Genomic DNA, 21,110 nt, shown 5'->3' with positions numbered 1-21,110 from the left:
ACAGAGTATCTTTCCTCCCCTTAAAGACCCATACCCCCTGGGCAATGCAGTCTACACGCCGGGGCCGCCTGTCCATAGCAGGACCAAGCGTTCTTAACCCCACCACCAACACTCAAGACAACCTCACAAGCAGCCCCTCCATCTCCGGGGATCTCCGGCTGCTCCATACGATGTAGGTAACCAGGGGGGCAATGGGTGTGAATTAGGGGTGGAGGGGGAATTCAATTCGCATCGAAGGCAGAATCTATCAAACCCGCACTTTCTGAAATAATATGGAAACTGAAAGATGGCCTTCGAAATTCAGTTATCCTGATTTTGCAAATACTGTTTGCCAAAATGCATACATTAGGTTGAAGTGTGCATAAAAATGAGTCTATTGGTGAAAACAACATTGAACTGAATTCTGTTAGGATAATTTGGTTGCAAAAAATGTGCACAGTAGTCAAATCTGCAGGAAAAAATGGGTTTATTAAGAGAAATTTGCACTAAAATGCTGAAGAATTTTCCCGAGGAGAACCCCAGCAGAGATTTAAAATCACAAAATACGCAGCAAGGTAAAGCACAGAAAGATAGGCCTTTAAAATATGCCATTGTAAATTCCAAAACTTCCCTCTTCTCTCAGCAGAGAAAAAAGACCACACATTTGATAAATTAAAGATTGTTTACTTACAAACTCTCTAAAGGTCAGATTCATGTGCTTTTCTATACAGCATTCAGCTGCACAGGCAGTAAAACCTGCCATAGTCACAGTAGTGAAAGTTCTTAAATTATTGGTATAGGAACTCAAGAGAAGCTTATTAGAGCTATTCGCCTAAGCTGGAGCAACCAGCTTAGCCTCTTCACAAACCAAGTTCATCAGGTGGATTGGAGGGGAACAAAGGCTTGATTACAGAGTCCTTCCCAAGCCAAGGTGAGCTAAGCCTGGCAGGACAGCTTGCTTCATGGTTTTAACCCCTTCGTGCATTAATTAGACTTAAGTATATTGGTTACCTTACAAAATTGGCAGGCCTTTCCCTCCCTAGATGCTACATACCCCTGTCCCCTCAAAATTCACCCAGACCACCTACATATTTCAAAATGCTGGTGATTACATTTACAGCCTTTCATGGCTGATATCTGGGATATCTCTAAGGACTACCTTCTCCCCCCAAATGAACCTGCCCACGCTTCTAGTGTTGACTCCAGTTTTTGGAGGCCTCTTAGGAAAGGCACTCTCTCTGAGTCCATCTCAGGAGATGCCAACATGGTGCCCTCCAGATGTGGTAGACCTACAACTCCCTATCAGTCCCAGGCAGAGCGGCCAACAGCTAGGGATGATGGGAGTTGTAGTCCCACAACATCTGGAACACATGGCATTGGCTTTCCCTGGGTCATCTGCTCACTGAAACACTCTAGTGGGCTCTTGTCAGGGTGACCTCTGCTGGGGTGTGGGCTGTCTCCAGAAGCCCAGCTGGCCTCTGATGATGGTTTTGCTTTCACCATCTCCCACCGCAATCAGAAGCAAGATTGATGGTGACATGTGGCAGCATTCTCTTCTGTGGCATCTAGAGCGGCACACACACTGTGCATTTAAAGCCTATATAAATCACACTCCTCCCACACCATCCAAAGAATTATGGGGACTGTAGTTTGTTAAGCATGCAGGGAATTATAGTTCTGTGACGGCAAATTACACTGCCCATAAATATTGAGGGTGGGCGGGTGAAGTGTGCTTTAAATATACTGTGTATGCAGCCTAGCCTGTGGAGCTTCCTTCCCTTGGATAATTGTATTAAAAAATAAAAAAATCTGTGGGCTTTTTATAAGCTGTCAAACCCTGATGTCTTTGTCAGTCCTTTGCCTTGATCAAGTCGCCTTCATCTGTTTTATTTGACGGGGTGGCTTTCGGCTGCACAGTGACTGCGTCATTTGATCTTGTTTTATTGTGGATCGTATGCTTTCATTATTTATAACTTCATTTGTTATACATGAAGGCCAATAGGTGAAAAATAAAGGCCTATAGCAGCCTTCCCCATCCTGGTGCCCTCTAATTATTTTAGACTACAATTCCTATCAACTGATGTGAGTTGTAGATCAAAGTCTCCAGAGGGCATTCAGGTTGGCCTATGGGCCTATATGAAGACCTATAGTTTTTTTTGTTTTTTTATTAAAAGACAGCCTAAAATTCTAGTGCAAAAATGACTAACAGATAGACTAAATAAATAAATGCAAATAATCTGGGCATATATTCCCTTCCTCAACAGAGATTGTGGAGATCAGCTTCTTTGCTGCCAGTTCAATAATGAAGGGACACGGGTTGCAGCAGGAATACGCACTGGTACCATTAAGGTCAGTCTCATGGGTTATTATGGTCCAGACAAAATATTGACTGCGGCTGGATTTGGCCCTTGAGCTGCTGGCTCACCAACCTTGATCTATATTGTGAGCTGCACCGCGTTCTGTTTCCACTGCAAAAGACCGTGCTCCATGAAGATGTCCATCTCATAAGCTGGGCTGGCTTTTGTCCCATTCTCTAAAGGATGCAGAGCTGGTTCCAGGATTGGAGGTCCTTCGGACATGGCACCCTAAACTGGACACCCTCTCACACACAAACACAATCTAGAAGAGTCAGGACATGCAAAATGAGAATAATCTTAGGCTACATTTGATCTTCTTGAATAACCTTTGCAAAGTGGAGAGCCGAGTGCTCTCTGCTGGTCTTGGGGCCTTGCAGATGCCCAGTTCTGCCACCATCTGAAGCCAGTCCCGATGTGCTAGTCCACTCCCTGGGGTTCATATTATGGGCTGAGCTCTACACAAATGGTATCTCGCAGCTCATGCTGTGCAGAGACCTTGGAGTGCCATCTTCTGAAGACTCCGATTTTTGTTCCATGAGAATAGTTATTTTTAATCTGTGGTACACATAGAGATGAATGGGGACGCAGGTGGCGCTGTGGTCTAAACCACAGAGCCTAGGACTTGCCGATCAGAAGGTCGGTGGTTTGAATCCCCGCGACGGGATGAGCTCCCATTGCTCGGTCCCTGCTCCTGCCCACCTAGCAGTTTGAAAGCATGTCAAAGTGCAAGTAGATAAATAGGCACCACTCTGGCAGGAAGGTAAATGGCGTTTCCGTGCGCTGCTCTGGTTCGCCAGAAGCAGCTTAGTTATGCTGGCCACATGACCCAGAAGCTGTATGCTGGCTCCCTTGGCCAATAAAGCGAGATGAGCGCCGCAACCCCAGAGTCATCCATGACTGGACCTAATGGTCAGGGGTCCCTTTACCTTTACACATAGAAATGGGGAGGTAAATTGATTCGATTTACATGATCTTATGCATGGTGTGTTCATGTGTTGTGTTCTGCCCACCTCTTTGCGTTCCTGACAGCCTCTTTCCCCTTCTCTGATTAAGGTTTTTTCTGTCAACGATGGGTCACTTCATCAAGTTCTTGCTGACAGCGAGACTGTAGCCCTTGGGTTACCTGTCACCTCCCTGCACTTTATGCCTCGTGGTCCTGCTCACAACGGGGATGTCTTGCTTGCCACCTGTGAGTAACACCTTTCCCTTGACCTTTGACCAGAGAGGAGGCAACCCTGGACTTCAGCCTTAATGACCCCCAGGACCAGGTGCATGACACATGTGCTATTGAACTGATGGCAGACAGTGACTGTCAGAGTGGTGCCAAATTCAAGATGTGTATCCATAGACAATTGCCAAAGACAACCAATACAGCCACATTTGACTTCAGATGTCAAAAAAAAAGAGAGGGCTCCGGTAAAAAGGATTTTTTTAAAAAACCTTTTTTATTAAGTTTTACATTGCAAATTTTAATTTAAACATCAACATCAACATTTAGGATTCTCTGAATCCTTTGACTCTCCTCCACCCTTTCATCGTTTCCATTATCAGTAAAAAGGATTTTTAAAAGAAAAGTCAAGAAGAAAATATCTCTTCTTAAAGTTTGTGAGTTATTCACTGGCCACTCTGGGAAACAGGATACAGTCAAACCTCACTTCTCGAATAGCTCCGTTTTGGAACGTTTCAGCTCCCAAACGCTGAAAACCCAGAAGTATGTGTTCCGGTTTTAGAAGTTTTTTGGGAGCCGAACGTCTGATGCGGTTTCAGCTTGAGTGCAGGAATCTCCTGCAACCAATCAGAAGCCGCTCCTAGGTTGTCAAACATTTTGGAAACCGAACGGGCTTCCGGAACGGATTACGTTCGACAGCCAAGGTTTGTCTCTACAGTGGTACCTCGGGTTACGAACTTAATTTGTTCCAGAAGTCTGTTCTGAAACCGTTCTTCACCTGAGGCGTGCTTTCGCTAATGGGGCCTCCTGCTGCCACTGCACTGCCGCCATGCAATTTCCGTTCTCATCTTGGGGCAAAGTTCGCAACCCGAGGTAACTACTTCCAGGTTAGTGGAGTTTGTAGCCCAAAGTGTTTGTAACCTGAGGTACCAATGTACTAGATAATAAAGGCCTTTGGTCATATCCAGCAGCGCTGTTCTTATGTCAGCATTATGTGCAAGGCAAATAATGGGTGTAGAAATGGGTACAGAATCTTTTCTCTCTCTTTTAAAGCCAATATTCTAGCCCCTGTGGTGAAAGTGTGTGGGAAATGACTTGTCACAAACTCAGAATCCAGAAAGGTGCCAAATAAGATTCCCAATGGTTGGAATTGGAACATCAGTTATTTTGTTTCTCTCACAACTAGCAAAATATTAAGGATTAAAGTAGCAAAATAAGGAAAATAAATTATACAAAACTGATACAGGTCTCAAAACCCAGCTTTTCCTGCTGCAGATTCTTTCATGTTTAGTTATTTTTAAGGTGTTGTACACATAGAGATGGGAAAGTAATTTGATTCAGTTTACATTTACCTAATTCATTCTTTCTGAAACCATCCTTCACAATTTGTACCTCTCCAAATTTTGTAGCATAGTGCTCTAGGCTAAATAATGTGCCCCAAAATGCATATGCTAGAGTAAAATGGGCATAAAGGAACATACAAAAGTATGAAAAACTGATTTGTAAACATTTGCAGATTAGGCAAAATTACATACAAAAATGTGTAGGAGAAATTTGAGCTAAAATAATGATGAATTTCCATGATGATTTAAAAAAATAAATAAATCACAAAATGCTGTGAAAATGTGGGCAACCGAACTCAAGGTTGGAAGAATGAAAAACAGAGAAACCGAAATGGACTGATTCACCTATCCATAAGTACACACGACCCTGAATACTATTAAACCCTCTTGTCACATACGGTACTTCCAACTGGGTCTTCTCCAAAATCTGGCAGCTTCCTCAATGGTGAATGTGGATTTCTGCAAGCTGATTCAAGTCAGAAAAATTTGTTCAGAATTCCGTTCTGTTCTTGCCTATGCCCCATGAAAATATTTGTCTCAGAAGCCTACCTTTCATGTCGTAATAAATCCTTTGGCCACTCACTCTCTCCGTCACAGATTCCGGTGGGAAAGTGAAACTGTGGCATGTTCCCTCCCGTACCTGCGTGAGAACCATAACGGAGGACCGCCAGACAATGATTGCCTCTTTCAACCCTTCTGGCTCCAAGTTCATCACAGGCGGAGCAGGACCCGGGATTTACATGTATGATGCTCAGACCTGGGCGAAAATCCAGACTTTTAGCCCAAGGTATGCTGGACGTGGGTGGCACTGTGGGTTAAACCACAGAGCCTAGGACTTGCCGATCAGAAGGTCAGCGGTTCGAATCCCCGCAACGGGGTGAGGTCCCATTGCTCGGTCCCTGCTCCTGCCAACCTAGCAGTTCAAAAGCACGTCAAAGTGCAAGTAGATAAATAGGTACCCCTCCGGTGGGAAGGTAAACGGTGTTTCCGTGCGCTGCTCTGGTTTGCCTTAGTCATGCTGGCCACATGACCTGGAAGCAGTACACCGGCTCCCTCAGCCAATAAAGCGAGATGAGCGCCGCAACCCCAGAGTTGGTCACGACTGGACCTAATGGTCAGGAATCCCTTTACCTTTACCTTTATGCTGGTAGTAGGACACCGGGCAGTACTAATAGGGGGAATAGTACATGCAGTGCACTGGATTTAGTAGGGTGTGTGTTTTGGCTGGCTTTTGGTTTCCTAAGCAGCAACTCTTTTCTTCCTCCAGCTATTCCCCCACTGTGATGGATGGGCACACGTCCCGGGTCTATGCCCTGACCTTCTTCCCGGAAAATGATGAACGATTTATCTCTGGAGGATGGGATGACACAGTGCAGGTGATGGGGTCTGTGATGTGGGAAGTAGAAGGCTTGGGTGAGGTGAGGGGCAAAAATGAGTGTTGGTGGTGCTGAATTACTGGGGAATGTGCAATGTGAGTATTCAGGCCCAGCTCCAGAGGGGGTTGGGTCAAGTAATTGTTAAGGCCACAGAAAGCTCAAAGGCATCTTGGAAAAATTCTCTGCTTGCATTCTCTGCACATACACCTCTTCCAGATTAGGGAGGCCCAAGTCTCCACCTCCAGCCCTGGCAAAAAAATCCTGAAACTGGCACCATATTTTAGGGCACACTCTCAATTTGTTGGGGGCACAGCTCCAAATTCCAGCAGGACGTTAGCATCTCCCAGAATCCTTTGCAATGTGCAGGAGTTCTGCAGCAAATCAATGGCTCCCAAGTCCTGACTGTTTTCTTTGAAGGCCAGTGTGAGATGGCCACTTCAGGCAGCAGGTGTTACAGGGTTGGAAGGAAAATGTTTGGAGGACAGAGCTGTATTTGTCATTTGGTCTGCCCTGTGCCCTCTAAGCTAACCGGCTGTCCCATTACCGGTGTGATTCAACCACCAGTCTAGTCAATATCTGTACATGGAAGGGGCGTCATATTGTCCTTTTGCCTCAGGTGGCAGAATATCTTGGCTTGGCCATGCTGTAGGAAGGAAGTTTAGACACCACTGGCCTTCCTCCCTTGCAGCAGAGGCTGGTCCATTAGGGGAAATGGGACACTCTCCTACCAAGCTCCTGTACTTTTCTGTGTATAGCACGCCCCCATGTATAAGACACCCCCTATTTTGGGGGACTAAAAATACAGTGGTACCTCAGGTTACAGACGCTTCAGGTTACAGACTCCTCTAACCCAGAAATAGTACCTCGGGTTAAGAACTTCTCTTCAAGATGAGAACAGAAATCATGCAGCGGCAGCACGGCAGCAGCAGGAGGCCCCATTAGCTAAAGTGGTGCTTCAGGTTAAGAACAGTTTCAGGTTAAGAACAGACCTCCAGAATGAATTAAGTTCTTAACCAGTGGTACCACTGTACAGAAAATGAGGGAGGAGAGCTCAGAGTTGTTGAGCTTTTTTTAGGGGAGGATTACCGAAAACCACACACCCACCTGACCTACGCTAACACTCGTGCAACAGCCTCCTAATATCTGTCCCCTCAGCGGCAGAAACAATCAACAACGAATCGCAGTGGCGTAGCGTGGGTTGTCAGCACCCGGGGCAAGGCAAGTAATTTGCGCCCCCTAACCCGTGGATTTGCACCCCCTAACCTGTGGATTTGCCCTAACCCCAGATGTTGCGCCCGGTGCGGCCGGCCCCCCCTGCACCCCCCACGCTACGCCACTGACGAATCGACACCGCCCCTTGCCAAGGCCACCAATAACACGCTGCTGACAATCTCCGGCTCGTGACATCAACCAATCCCACGTCCCCACTATGCACTATCCATGCATAAGACGACCCCCTATTTTAATCATATATATTTTTGTAAAAAAACATAGTCTTATACATGGAAAAGTACGGTAATTCTGCCCTTAGGCAGCGCCCCACCTGTCAGCCTTCCTGCTTACAGCCAGCCCATTGGGTGACCCTGCCTGTCAACTGCCTCCTCCTCAGTCTCCGTGCTCAGCAAGGAAGAGGAGGATGGAGCAAAGCAAACAATAGTTGGCTCTGCCTGACATTAGCTCTGGCACCACCTACTGTTGGACTCCCTGTCTTTTGCCCTATCAAGGGGCACCAGCAACCCCTGCTTCTCTGTCAGCTTAGGCAAAAGGGAAATGTTATCAGGCAGATGCTGGAGGGAGAACCCCACCTAACCTCAGTTCTCTGGCTTCTGTCCCCTCAGTTCTGGAGCATGCAGTCATCACATGCCTTACGGTACGCCTGCGCAGCCACCCCCTACTTCCCCCACTGCCCTTCCCCTTCTCACCCTCAATCTTCTCTCGCCCTCCCCACCCACCTTCCTGCTTTTCTTTTCTTTTTTATCTCCTCAGCCTTTAATGATTCTTCCCCTCTCTTCTTGCTCTCGCCTCCTCCTCCACACCCTTGCTCCACCTTTGCCACAGGCGCATTTCTGGGCCTCACGTCTGTGGTGATGCCGTCTCGATAGACAAAACCGGGACACATATCCTGACAGGCTCCTGGAGGAGGAACAACACCTTGCAGGTGAGAACTGGAGAAAGAGGTGCTTCGGAGGTGGCTATATTTTTCCCTGGTGGAGTGAGGAGGGTCCATGGCTCAGTGGCAGAGCATTCGCTTTGCATGCAGAAGGTCCCAGGTTCAATCCCCAGCCCCTCCAGGTACGGCTGGGAAACTGCTGCCAGTCACTGTTAAGCTAGATGGACCAATGGTCTGCTTTGGGATAAGGAGCTTCCTAAGCAGCTTGAAGGGGGGAAGATTGATTTATATTTAGGGCAAGTGAAGAAAGGATTAAATATTCTAGCTCAGGGTTCTCTTTCCCCAAAACTCAGCCCCCTCAAGTTTGCTAATAATTAAAAACTAAGTCAAATCCCACAGGGGGTGTAAAGGTAAAGGGATCCCTGACCATTAGGTCCAGTCATGGCCGACTCTGGGCTTGCAGCGCTCATCTCGCTTTATTGGCCGAGGGAGCCGGCGTACAGCTTCCGGGTCATGTGGCCAGCATGACTAAGCTGCTTCTGGCAAACCAGAGCAGCGCACGGAAACGCCGTTTACCTTCCCACCGGAGCGGTACCTATTTACCTACTTGCACTTTGATGTGCTTTCGAACTGCTAGGTTGGCAGGAGCAGGGGCCGAGCAACGGGAGCTCACCCCATTGTGGGGATTCGAACCACCGACCTTCTGATTGGCAAGTCCTAGGCTCTGTGGTTTAACCCACAGCACCACCCGTGTCCCTACAGGGGGTGTAGTTTGACTTTAATTAGAAGTAGTGAGAGATACATTGCTAAAAAATAAACTGTGCATGTGTAAATAATGTATGTGTTTTCAAAAATGTCGATTTTTTTTTTTTTTAAAAAGGGGGGGTTTAACACAAATACTACTTTTTACTTCAACCAGATTTGGGAAGCTGAAACTGGCTCCAAGATCATGGACATCCCAGAAGACTTCCGGGGCCACTCGCAGGTTGAAGACCCTTTTTTGACCCCATTCCTCCCAACCCTTCCTTTGGGCTAAGCATCGTGTGTGTTCTCCAGGCCTGGCTCCTCATCAACCAAAGAGATCTGGTCATAAAATGTACTAGATTCCTGAGAGGGTCCCCTTTCCCATCTTCTAGTGAGGTGCTAGTGAGATGCTAGTCCTTCCTGGCAGTATGGCATGGTGGGACTCAAAATGTTCCCCTTTCTTCATTCTGTCCTTCTGCCTGATTCTCTTCTTCCTCCTTCCCCAGATTTATACCTGCCACTTCCTCGGTGTTGACCATATTGTAGCTGGTGGGAGCCGGAATAACTTATGTCGGCTCATTGACAGGAGAATCCTCATGGTATGGTGGCTTAGCTGGGGTCGCTTGTGGGAAACAGCTGTGGCTCAGTGGGGGAGCAGAGGCATCATGTGGAGAAGCCCCAAATTCATTACCCTCTGGCGTCTCAATATCAAGGAAACTGGCATTGTGGGTGATGGGAAAGGTCTATGCCTGAGATCTTGGAGAGCTGCTGTTAATCAGAGAAGACAGTACTGGGTTAGATGGTCAAATGGTGTAGCCCCATCAAAGATGGTCCAGAAGTTCTTAAACTGTAGTCTGTGGACCAGTGGTGGTCCGCAAGCTCCATCCAGCTGATTTGCTGAGAGTTTCTGGAACAACCAAAAGTATCTGTATTTGGACCTGCACTTGTTGTTTTTTCTGACATGGAAATTGAGGCCCTTTTGATTGACCAGGATTAATCAAACAGGTCAACAAGACACTGATTTAATGCCTGTGGTTTGTTTATAATATAATCATCCATATAATGTTGATGATGTTCATAGAATCATAGAATCATAGAGTTGGAAGAGACCACAAGGGCCATCGAGTCCAACCCCCTGCCAAGCAGGAAACACCATCAGAGCACTCCTGACATATGGTTGTCAAGCCTCTGCTTAAAGACCTCCAAAGAAGGAGACTCCACCACACTCCTTGGCAGCAAATTCCACTGTCGAACAGCTCTTACTGTCAGGAAGTTCTTCCTAATGTTTAGGTGGAATCTTCTTTCTTGTAGTTTGGATCCATTGCTCCGTGTCCACTTCTCTGGAGCAGCAGAAAACAGCCTTTCTCCCTCCTCTATGTGACATCCTTTTATATATTTGAACATGGCTATCATATCACCCCTTAACCTCCTCTTCTCCAGGCTAAACATGCCCAGCTCCCTTAGCCGTTCCTCATAAGGCATCATTTCCAGGCCTTTGACCATTTTGGTTGCCCTCCTCTGGACACATTCCAGTTTGTCAGTGTCCTTCTTGAACTGTGGTGCCCAGAACTGGACACAGTACTCCAGGTGAGGTCTGACCAGAGCAGAATACAGTGGCACTATTACTTCCCTTGATCTAGATGCTATACTCCTATTGATGAGGCCCAGAATTGCATTGGCTTTTTTAGCTGCCGCGTCACACTGTTGGCTCATGTCAAGTTTGTGGTCAACCAAGACTCCTAGATCCTTTTCACATGTACTGCTCTCAAGCCAGGTGTCACCCATCTTGTATTTGTGCCTCTCATTTTTTTTGCCCAAGTGCAATACTTTACATTTCTCCCTGTTAAAATTCATCTTGTTTGTTTTGGCCCAGTTCTCTAATCTGTCAAGGTCGTTTTGAAGTGTGATCCTGTCCTCTGGGGTGTTAGCCACCCCTCCCAGTTTGGTGTCATCTGCAAATCTGATCTGCAAATTTCATGTTGGCACTGAAGCAAGCAAAAATAAGTGTCCCACTGAGGTTTTCAGCCATTTTCAGGTGGTCTACTGAGGGTAAGGTTACCAGACTTTCCGGTGACAGTCCACGGATTTACAAATCAGTCCCCATACAAAATCCATTGAAGTTGAAAAGTGTCCCCAGATTCATTGAAAAAAATCTGGTAACCTTAACTGAGGGGGCAGTGTTTTGAGAATCACCAATGGAGGGTACATTTCTGAATACAAGTTTGAGAACCTGCAAGTTGTAAGCATTTGCCTGGCCTCTATTGGAAACAGGAGGCTGGTCTAGATGCTCCTATGTTCTCAGGTTGCATGACTCAGTGATAGTTGGTTTTTAGAAAGGAGATGGAAAGGGTTGGTGGGATGCAGGAAGAAGAGATCTGGGGAATACAGCTTTCTGCCTTCTCTGATGTGTTGTCTTCTCTTGCTTTGCTGCCAGAGCACAGGGGTACTGAATGACCTGCCTGGAGGTGTCTACAGTACTCATGTCAGCCCCCGTGGGGTCCTAGCTGCTACTTCCAACAATTATTTGTACCTCGCACAGACTCCACTGAGACCTTGAGCCCTCCCCTTTCAGATGGCTCAGCTTGAAACTCTCACTACAGAATTATGTCACCAACACCTTCCCATCATGCTGTGCTTCAAATGATTGTCGAAACCTTCCCATCATGCTCTGCTGTTTAAGGACATGCTGACACACCCGGCTATCCTCTGATAATTATCCTCTGATAATTCTCTGCTCTTGTGGACAAACAAAATCATGGTCTGCCACTGGAGACTGGATGTGGCCATCCCAGCATGCTCTGTTTGCATCAGCACCTTCTCATCATGCTCTTCTGCTGGTGATGAACGCCCACCACGCTTGTAACCGTCTCATCATGCGTTGCTTCTATGGATGCCTTCCTGGTTTGATCCAGTGCCAAGCTCACCATGACGACGTCAGCAGTTTCGTCTTCAGTGGACCATGTACTAGCAACCACTCTTTGCTCCGAGGGAATTATGACCAGCCTCATCATTTCCCAAGACTTCAGTTACTTTCCCATCATCCTCTGCAGCAGCTGTGACTAATCGCATCATCCTCTGCTGCTGAGGGCCTGTGGTCTCGTTGACTGCTGCTGTCATGCAGTTCATGGGCTTGTTCCCAGAACTCTCTGGGGCTTGAAACATTTCCCATAATCCTGTATTGTAAAGAATCATGACAACCTAACAAAAGAAGCCAATCACTCTTTGGGACCATAACCACCTTCCCAACAGACGCAGAGATGGGTAGCCCTTCGTGTTTCTGCATTGATTTGACATCCCTGCTCAGGGGTTAAAAATGAAAGTACATTTCTCTCTCTCTTTCTCTCTCTCTCTCTCTTTTCCCCACATCCCAGTTTGGCTACCCTAAAACACTGCCTTGGTGCCAAATTAAACCATCATGGCTGGGTCTCTGTGTGTGTCCAGGACTCCTGGGTTCTTTGGGAGAAGAATGGGATCTGGGCCAGACAGGAGTGAGGTAGATGGGGGTTAAGACTGCTGAGTTCTCTGAAAGAGGCCAAGATTTCACCCACAAAATTATTTTCCCCAATGGTGTATGTGAAGATATAATAAAGAAGATAGTGCCTCTGGGCATGTGCAGAGTGCATTTCCCTCACCACTTAACTAAAAACAGCTCTCCACCATAGCTTTGGGATCTCATGGAAGATCTCCCAGGCCACAGGAGGTTCCTTAGAGGATCTTAGAAAACCAGTGGCTGAAATTTTCCTCCCACAAAACACAAGGCAGAACTGCAAACACAGCCTCGGTTTATTCTGTGAAGAACAGCTTTCAGCTTGTTGCAGCTCATGTTCAGGGCCTCTCTCAGGGGCCTGGGATGCTGGAGCAGAAATTAGATTCAGTTCACATTTAAAGACGAAGTTAACAAATTTGCCCTTTCCAAAACAATATGCAAATTGAAAGCCAGCCATCCTTGGACATTGGTGCTTCTCCAAATTTTGCAATGCAGTTTTCCATCCAAGTAACATGTACAAGAATGCATATATTAGGGCAAAGTGTACATACAAATGCAGGTGTTAGTGAAAAGCAACATTACAATAAGGGAAATTGCTTTGCAGAAAAATGTGTCTATTGGGGGAAATGACGTGTATCAAGCGAAATTCTCACTAAAACGCTGATTAATTTTCACAAGGGCTGTGCCATGCACAGATCATAAATTGGTGTGGAAATGAGAAGACCTGAAATTATGATTGAGAAGAAACCAAAATCAACAGATTAGAGTCCATCCTTAGATGCTAGAGACAGCGGAAAGGTCTTTCAAACAGGAGTCTGTTCCCAGGCAAGTTGATAGAGGGCATCAGCTGCAGCCACCATCCTGCCTCGGTATTCAAGCGCTATGTGGTTATCTTCTGGGACCCCTCTGAAACCGTGAGCCAGAGCCCAGCAGCAGGCAGCAATCACCCCTGTAGAGTCACTATCCCCTGTGGGTGAGCAGGAAAACACACACACACCGAGAAAACAAGTTTGGTTAGAGCCTGGTGTTTATAACACCAAGGTTGCAGGTTTGATCCCCATTTGGGACAGCTGCATTCCTGCATTGCAGAGGGGTTGGGCTAGATGATCCTCAGGGTCCCTTCCAACTCTACAATTCTATGAAATGCAGCCAGCTTTAGGGTGGGCCAGGGATGCAGGTGGCGCTGTGGTCTAAACCACAGAGCCTAGGGCTTGTCAGTCAGAAGGTCGGTTCAAATCCCCGCGACGGGGTGAGCTCCCATTGCTCTGTCTCAGCTCCTGCCAGCCTAGCAGTTCAAAAGCACGTCAAAGTGCAAGTAGATAAATAGGTACCGCTCCGGTGGGAAGGTAAACAACGTTTCCATGCACTGCTCTGGTTCGCCAGAAGTGGCTTAGTCATGCTGGCCACATGACCTGGAAGCTGTCCGAGGACAAACGCCGGCTCCCCCGGCCTATAGAGCGAGATGAGCACGCAGCCCCAGAGTCGTCCACGACTGGACCTAATGGTCAGGAGTACCTTTACCTTTACTTTTAGGGTGGGCCACTTTTACAGTGGGGGAGGGGCAGGATTTGCCTCCTTTCAACTCACCCCCGTGGAACATGGAACGGCTACAGAGCTCCTCCCAGTTCTCCCCTGCGCCCAGCAAGGCGTCGTATGCAATCATGGGGGCATCGTGACCACTCCGTCCGGCCCACCCGTCCAGGCTGAAGGTTTTGTAGATGACGTCACGCTCAGCAGGACTATAGGCAGCAGGAAACAGACAAGGGCCCTGACCCGTAGCCAGGCCCCGTTCAGAGAGGTACCTAAATGGTTAGATAGCAAAAGTGAAAAAGCCAAGAATCCAAGACCTCCTTGAGAGCCAATGAGGGCACAATGTACAGTGAAATAAACAGAATGACCTCTGCACCACAATGACTCTCTTTACTCTGACCTACCTGATAAACTTTACTATTAGAACCAAGATATTGTTTTGCCTTCACAGTGAGGTTTCCCCCCCTGAATTCAGCTTTGAATTTTGCTGTATGCTTGTTTTAAAAATCAAACTCAATCTTAAGTTCTGTTTGAAAGCAATGTTGAATTGTTGTCTTGTCAAAACCTCCCCCTTCAAATTTTGTTAAAAGCTCCTTTTTCCAATTGGGTACATAAAGAGAGTAGGAACACGGTAGGGCGTGTGTGTGTTAAAATTATAATAGACAATCGAATTTTGACAAGGAGATTTAAGTTTTTCCTTCAAGATAGCATTTGCTGGGTTGCCTCCAACTTACTCAGAGTTGACCCACTGAAATTACTGGACTTAAACGAGTCAGGTCTATTGATTTCAATGGGTCTACCTTGATTATGACTTTGTTGGATACAACCAATTATCTTCCCCTGCCCCACCTCCCACCCCCCAAATCCATTTTATATTCACAAAGCTGTGAGGTAGGCTAGACCTAGGTAGTTGCTGGCCAAATTCACTCAGAGGTTGCTGGCTGAGCAGGGATTTGAACCCAGGTCTCCTTGATTCTAATCCAGCACTCTAACCTTACATTGCACCAGCTCTCCATTCACCACAGAATCTGGCTGTTCATTTATTCATTTTACAAAAGCAAGTTTCTAGACATCCTGATAAAAGATGCACACTGGAAAAAAGGAGGGGAAAGCTTTCAACTGCATTATCCTAAAAAATAAAATAACAACACCCTCCAGTTACTCAGGTCCCCCTTCACCGTACCAGAGCACACCCAAAGGACTTACCACTCCCATTTCTCCTGGAAATAAGCCCAGGCCCCCACATTGGAGTCACTCTCAGCTGCAGCAGTCTGAATGTACTCTAAAGCAAGGGGCAGGGTCCTGAGCAATCCAGCTCCCCAGCGCTCAAGGGGGAGGCCCTGCACTGCATAAGAAGTGAACAGAGCAGAGGCCAGAGCTCCCAGATAGCCTACAACGGAGGAAGAGGATAGGTGGAAGTCAGGATCCCTCAAGGAAATTTATCCTCACTGCAGCTCCAAGAAGTAGATTAGGCTGAGCTACAGAGACTTGCGCAAGGCCCACCCAGCAGACTTTATGGCTTAGCAGGGAGCGCAACTTTTTAAAAGTACTCAATGGTTCAATACAAATATGCCTTCTTTCATCCCTGGTGGGGGAAATGTTTCTGCATTCCACCCCCCCCCATCACCCCCCGTTTAGTTCAGTTTGAAGGTAAAGCTGGCTTTGAAGGGGGCCTATTGCACAGTGCCTGTGACATCACCATCCCACGATTTCCCCCAGAGCAGTTTGGCAACAGTTTTGAAAATGTTTGCCAATTATTTGATAAGGTGAGAGGTACAGGTTTTAAATGTACATATGCATAGACTTAGAGAATCTACGTTAATTTTTGAAAAACAAGCAATGACAGATTGCCATCCTGCAGTGTTAAGGGAGAGGCAAGGCATTTTTGCTTGCTTGCTGGTGGTGTGTTATCTGGTAGTACATAAGTAGTACATAAAGTGCAAAAAAAAGTGAAGGACCCAGGATGACCTTTGTTAAAATGTCACATCTCCCATCACCCTCAAGATACTTAGGCTGGTTCTACACATGCAGCAGAATGAAGTGGTAGAAATGACGATATAGATTCAGAATGCAAATGGGGGGGCACTTTCTGAATGCTCCTCTGTATTAAAAACTCCTTGCAAACATATCATGGATAACCATACTCTGGCTCTTACTATACTAGGCTTCAATTTTCAGGGAAATTTCAATGCAAGGGGTGTTCAAACAGAGAATCTTCCATCTGCAGCCTGAAGTCCTTATTCAACCACCTCAGGGCTTTGTCCATCTGTATGGGTAGACCTGCAGCCCCAAGACCCACACTGACCACTACTCCAAACACCCACACACCCACAGCTTTCAAGTCATGGAGAAAGCCCTTCCGCCCATCTCAGCATTGTCCCTTTTATGTACCATTGCTGGGAAAGGCGCCCTGATACAGGACGACTACCGCACATATTCATTTACCTGTGGGGTGGTGGTGCGTCATTCTTCCACTTTCTATGCTGACTTGGACCAAAGTGCTCAGGTCTGAAGGGCGAGGATACCTGGGAGAGATGGCAGCTGGGGGTCATGCTGGAGTCCGACTTTGGCCCTCAGCTTTTCTGCTTGGCCCCAGCTTTGTCGTTTCCTACGTGTGTCCCCCCCCCCCACGGCACACCATGTTACCTGAGCCCAATGCACATGGATCTCATGGCGGCACCACAACCTGTGGCACCGGGGTTGAAGGGAATGCGATATCCGTTTGGCTCCCCTGGACGCAACTGAGATGTTCCTGCAGGCGGGAGGAAAATGAGAGACATGCGAAGATGTGTATGGGCCAAAGTGCTTGTGCTCTTGAGCTGTATGGAGGCAGCCCTGAGCATTTCATTTATTTCACAGAATACAACTGCAGAGGCTGCCGTCTAAAGTAGAAGAAACAGATAGGGTGGAAAGAAAATAGGCCTCCTGACCTTGCTTTGTGGTTTTTCCTAAAAATGGCCTTCTGTCCTAAGCTCCTCTCCTTCCCTTTCCCCCCTTTTGTAGTTTTTCTGCAAAATATCACTACTGTTCAATCTGCTTCCCCCCCCAAGAGGGTTGGTGCCCTGGAAACTCACAGGAGGTGGAGCTGTAGGGAATGACAAGTGAAGCCAACTAATTTGAGTTTTGCCCCAATCTTCTTTCCTGTTGAGTACAGTGGACACTCGGGTTGCGAACGTGATCCGTGTGGGATGCACGTTTGCAACCCGCAGCAGCACGTCTGCACACGCGTGGGTTGCGGTTCGACGCTTCTGCGCATGTGCAACTGCCAAAACCCGGAAGTAACCCATTCCGGTACTTCCGGGTTTCGGCGGGTCTGTAACCCGAAAAAACACAACCTGAAGCATCTGTAACCAGAGGTATGACTGTACTACAAGAACAACACTGACAGTGTTTTCACAAGACCACCTTAAGGCACAGTGAAGGTCCCCCCCCCCCACACATACACTTCAAAGCTCTTTGCACATCAGCACCACTTCCTTAGTGTCAGATTAGTTTCCGTCTATGTACGGAGCAGGGATGTATTTGTTTTCGAAGAGAATTATATCGCTGTAACTTGCACAGAGGAGTGCCGTCGTAAGTTACCCAGAATGCTCGTGGGCCCAGGCTTCCTCCCTTCCATGTCGTTCATGGCTTCAACATAGCGTTTGGCCAGCTCCTGGAACAGCGGCTCCCCTTCCTTCCCTGGATAGAGGAAACACAGAGAAGTGTTCTGCATTAATTTTTAAAAAATCTCCTCTGCATTCCCACATCCACCACACCCCATGTGAAAATCTCAGGTTGGTTCATGTTGTGAACTGCTCTGAGATCTACAGATGAAGGATGGTATACAAATTTTAACAACAACAACAGCAGCATCAATAACAGGACTTCTTGCCCATTGCTGATTGGAGAACTGCCACCATTGCTGCGAACAAGTGAACCTATGGACATAGGAGACCCAAGAGATGGCACTTTGCTGAGGAGAACCCCCTCAGTCATACCTCAAGTCGGCCCTATGTAGGCCGAGCTCTGCTGTAAGTGAAAAATGCTATTCCTTAGGGAAGAAGGACCTGCTGAGAAAAGGCTGTAAGGCTGCCCAGCCTCTCCTGCTACTCACCTGTGGCCAGAGCCTCGGCCGTCACCAGGTGCAGAACAGTGTCGTCGCTGACAGGCCAGTCAGGGAGGGCTGCCCGAACCTTGCCGAGGCCCCCCAGCTCCTGAAGCTCCTGGTGGATCTGAGGCCCTGAGGTGCAGTATTCCCAGCGCTGGTTGCGGTAGCCGAGGGCATCTCCTGCGCCAGAGAGCACCATTGCCGCACGGTAGGCTTCTTTGGGGGGAGCCTGGGGGCTGCCGTGGGAACGTGCATAGACAGGTGTTTGTATACTTCATACATACAAACAGCAACAACCAAATAGTCTCCTGACAAAATCTGAATTCTTCAACCTGTATTAACTGAGTAGCATTTCTTGTTTTGCACAGTTCATGCTGCTTATATACGCAGGGGAGGGCTATGCACTGAAGCCATAACCAAGCAACCAACCCCTGAAGGGTCAATCAATAGTTGCCACCAGTGACATTAGGCGCAATTGCTATTTCCACAACATCAGTATGACATTTGCGCTGGGTGGGTGGTGGGGAGGCAGTGCAAAGATGCTGTAGGGATAACGTCTGCTATCGCATGCGCCCCAAAAGGAGGCTCGCTGTGCCTTGAAGACTAATGGGTTTGTGTGACATACATAAGCTTCGATAGACTAAAAGCCCATTACATCGGATGTATGACGTGTTGGCCTCATTGTGGTAGCTGCAGATTTTGGGTAGGGAGGGAGAAAATGGAGCATAAAGGGGCTCAAAGGTCACGTAAAGCAAGTATGTGCCATTTTTAGAATATTGAACATAGAATCTAACATGCGCTATGAAGAGGTTATGCATTTTGCCTTGGGGCAAACGCTAAGGCTACAGTCCTCTGCATGCTTACTCAGTGGGAAATGAATGGCATATACTTGCACATAAACATGCACAGGATTGCAAAGGGAGATGGCCAAAGTCTCCCTGAATGAGACCCATTCCTTGCTTTCCCTCGCCCTCGGATGTTTTGTGGCCTTTTACAAGTGTGCAGTACCAAGATGTCTTATCTTTACCTTAAAGAGATGTCGGGAAAAGCACAAATTGGCCAACAATCTGTTATAAACTGTTCCAAACGAGCCTCACAAGCGACCCAACTGCCTGGCAAGCTGTGTGCAATACGCGAGGCTTCAAAGTTTTTGCATGCGATCACCACTCTCCCTCCACTGATACATGGATGTGGGCGTGGCCTATTTATCACAACAGCCTTGCTATGTAGGGCTAAGCTGGCTAACTGAAACTCCAGCCTCCGCACTCCCGAGCGACAAATTCCACCTTTTGCCAGCACGTGACTCCATGGCTACCAGCTGACCCTAATGGACTAGGCGTTGTGCGATGCACCTTTTATTCATTTCAGTCGAAGGCATCGACGCAGCTACCTGCATTTTTGGACTCTCCTTGATGAGATTCTCCTGCATTACGGCAGCAAGCAAACTTAACTGCAAAACTTCATGTAAGGGAGCGACATGTTAGTTTCAGGGACCTTTGAGTGGCGCCAATATTACGTTTATTACGCCCTGTCCCGTGCGCACGCATCCCCCACCCTCTTGTGCCATTACGAGTATTAGGAAAATAGGGCACTCTTGCAAAAAGCAAGCGGGGGTGGGGCAGGGGCGCGAAGTGTGGGCACTGGGAAGGGGGCGGGCACGGTTATTGTTTTGCGAGGTGGGGGAATCAGTCGCTTACAAGCCTTCCATGCTGGGGGCTGCTGAGCTTCTCTCGTCCCTTCCAGGCTGGTTCTTGCAACAGGCCCCTGGCCGTCCCCTTCCCCCTCCGGAGGCTGCTGCTGCCTCAGCGCTTTCCAAGCTAAGCGACACCCAGGTTGTACCCCAGCCAGAGTCCAGTGGGAGGCTCTTAAAGCGAAAGCCCCTCGGCGTGTGTTTTCCGCGTGCCTCTCCTGGCGAAGGAGCGGGTGGCTCAGACTTGTGCCTTTAACCAGGAGTTGCATTTCCCCAGAGCTTAATTCGGTTTTTGTGTGTGTTTTTTTTCTCAGTGCACTGGGCTGTGTAATTGAAAAATACAAGAGCGCCTCTTGACCATAAGCAGTGCTTTTTACTGAGTACTAGCCAGGACTAGCGCACCATGGGAGTAGCCAGGATTTGGAGGGGGGGGGGCAGAAGCTCAGATTTGTATTGATTTAGGGGAGGCAGCCCCCCCTCTTGCCCCCGCCCATGTAGCGCACCTAGAGAATGTGGGACTGACATAACGCTAAAGGTAAAGGTACCCCTGCCCGTACGGGCCAGTCTTGCCAGACTCTGGGGTTGTGCGCCCATCTCACTCAAGAGGCCGGGGGCCAGCGCTGTCCGGAGACACTTCCGGGTCACGTGGCCAGTGTGACAAGCTGCATCTGGCGAGCCAGCGCAGCACACGGAACGCCGTTTACCTTCCCGCTGGTAAGCGGTCCCTATTTATCTACTTGCACTTTGACGTGCTTTCGAACTGCTAGGTTGGCAGGCGCTGGGACCGAACGACGGGAGCACACCCCGCCGCGGGGATTCGAACCGCCGACCTTTTGATCGGCAAGCCCTAGGCGCTGAGGCTTTTACCCACAGCGCCACCCGCATCCCATCATAACGCTAGAACATATCAAATGAATTTGACCACATGTCCATGGAGTCCAAAACTTGGGTCTTTATCAATTGGTCAGCCAGAACACACTCAAAAGCTCAAAAGCAGGATGCATAATGCTGGGAGGTTGCTGTGGTGATCAGATCTTGATTGCAGATTCCGACCACTGTGAGAACAGGTATGTGCTAGGTGGGCCACTGGCCTTGATCTAACAGAGCTATTTTTATGTTTTTAAATAACTTCTCTAATGTTGTTTTCAAAAAGGAGTAATGCATGCTGTCCGCATAGGTCATTGCCAGATTTATAGGTGAAGATGAAGTGTTTATTCTATTTGAGTCAGCTATTGA

The 21,110-nt window shown here is 47.8% G+C and overlaps 2 protein-coding genes across 3 annotated transcripts; one reads left to right on the top strand and one right to left on the bottom strand.

Annotated features, from left to right (window-relative positions):
• Nucleotides 1–3,395: 3,395 nt before the first annotated feature.
• On the top strand, nt 3,396–12,615 carry LOC114582791 (protein tipD-like). Its single transcript, XM_028704062.2, has 8 exons — nt 3,396–3,525; nt 5,445–5,634; nt 6,115–6,223; nt 8,062–8,093; nt 8,282–8,381; nt 9,253–9,318; nt 9,584–9,676; nt 11,512–12,615. Exons 1-8 carry the CDS (start codon nt 3,480–3,482, stop codon nt 11,632–11,634), a joined length of 759 nt encoding a protein of 252 aa, XP_028559895.2. The 5' UTR covers nt 3,396–3,479; the 3' UTR covers nt 11,635–12,615.
• Nucleotides 12,616–12,842: 227 nt separating this feature from the next.
• On the bottom strand, nt 12,843–20,152 carry LOC114582790 (ADP-ribosylhydrolase ARH1-like). 2 transcript variants are annotated; one of them, XM_028704060.2, is made up of 8 exons: nt 19,882–20,142; nt 18,191–18,420; nt 17,677–17,775; nt 16,741–16,846; nt 16,540–16,619; nt 15,301–15,484; nt 14,152–14,366; nt 12,843–13,531 (listed from the first exon to the last, which is right to left on the bottom strand). In XM_028704060.2, the coding sequence occupies exons 1-8, from the start codon at nt 19,890–19,892 to the stop codon at nt 13,368–13,370; spliced, it is 1,089 nt and encodes a 362-aa protein (XP_028559893.2). In that variant the 5' UTR covers nt 19,893–20,142; the 3' UTR covers nt 12,843–13,367. The 2 variants fall into 2 exon arrangements, with proteins under 2 accessions (XP_028559893.2, XP_028559894.2); XM_028704061.2 differs by lacking the exon at nt 17,677–17,775 and having other exon boundaries at nt 19,882–20,152.
• Nucleotides 20,153–21,110: the final 958 nt, after the last annotated feature.

This window comes from Podarcis muralis, chromosome 13 (assembly GCF_964188315.1).
Source record: "Podarcis muralis chromosome 13, rPodMur119.hap1.1, whole genome shotgun sequence".
Classification (NCBI taxonomy): Eukaryota; Metazoa; Chordata; class Lepidosauria; order Squamata; family Lacertidae; genus Podarcis; species Podarcis muralis.
The sequence above is the reverse complement of the archived record's forward strand: the minus strand, read 5'-3'. Positions and strand labels throughout refer to the sequence as shown.

Excerpts from the sequence above, each read along its gene's own strand:
- LOC114582791 (XM_028704062.2), top strand. The coding sequence starts at position 3,480 with ATGCCTCGTGGTCCTGCTCACAACGGGGATGTCTTGCTTGCCACCT. Across the intron at positions 5,635-6,114 it reads ATCCAGACTTTTAGCCCAAG|CTATTCCCCCACTGTGATGG; the intron begins GTATGCTGGACG and ends TTCTTCCTCCAG. Across the intron at positions 8,094-8,281 it reads CAGTCATCACATGCCTTACG|GCGCATTTCTGGGCCTCACG; the intron begins GTACGCCTGCGC and ends CCTTTGCCACAG.
- LOC114582790 (XM_028704060.2), bottom strand. Across the intron at positions 16,620-16,740 it reads TCCATGTGCATTGGGCTCAG|GTATCCTCGCCCTTCAGACC; the intron begins GTAACATGGTGT and ends CATCTCTCCCAG. Across the intron at positions 13,532-14,151 it reads CCGTTCCATGTTCCACGGGG|GGGATAGTGACTCTACAGGG; the intron begins GTGAGTTGAAAG and ends GCTCACCCACAG.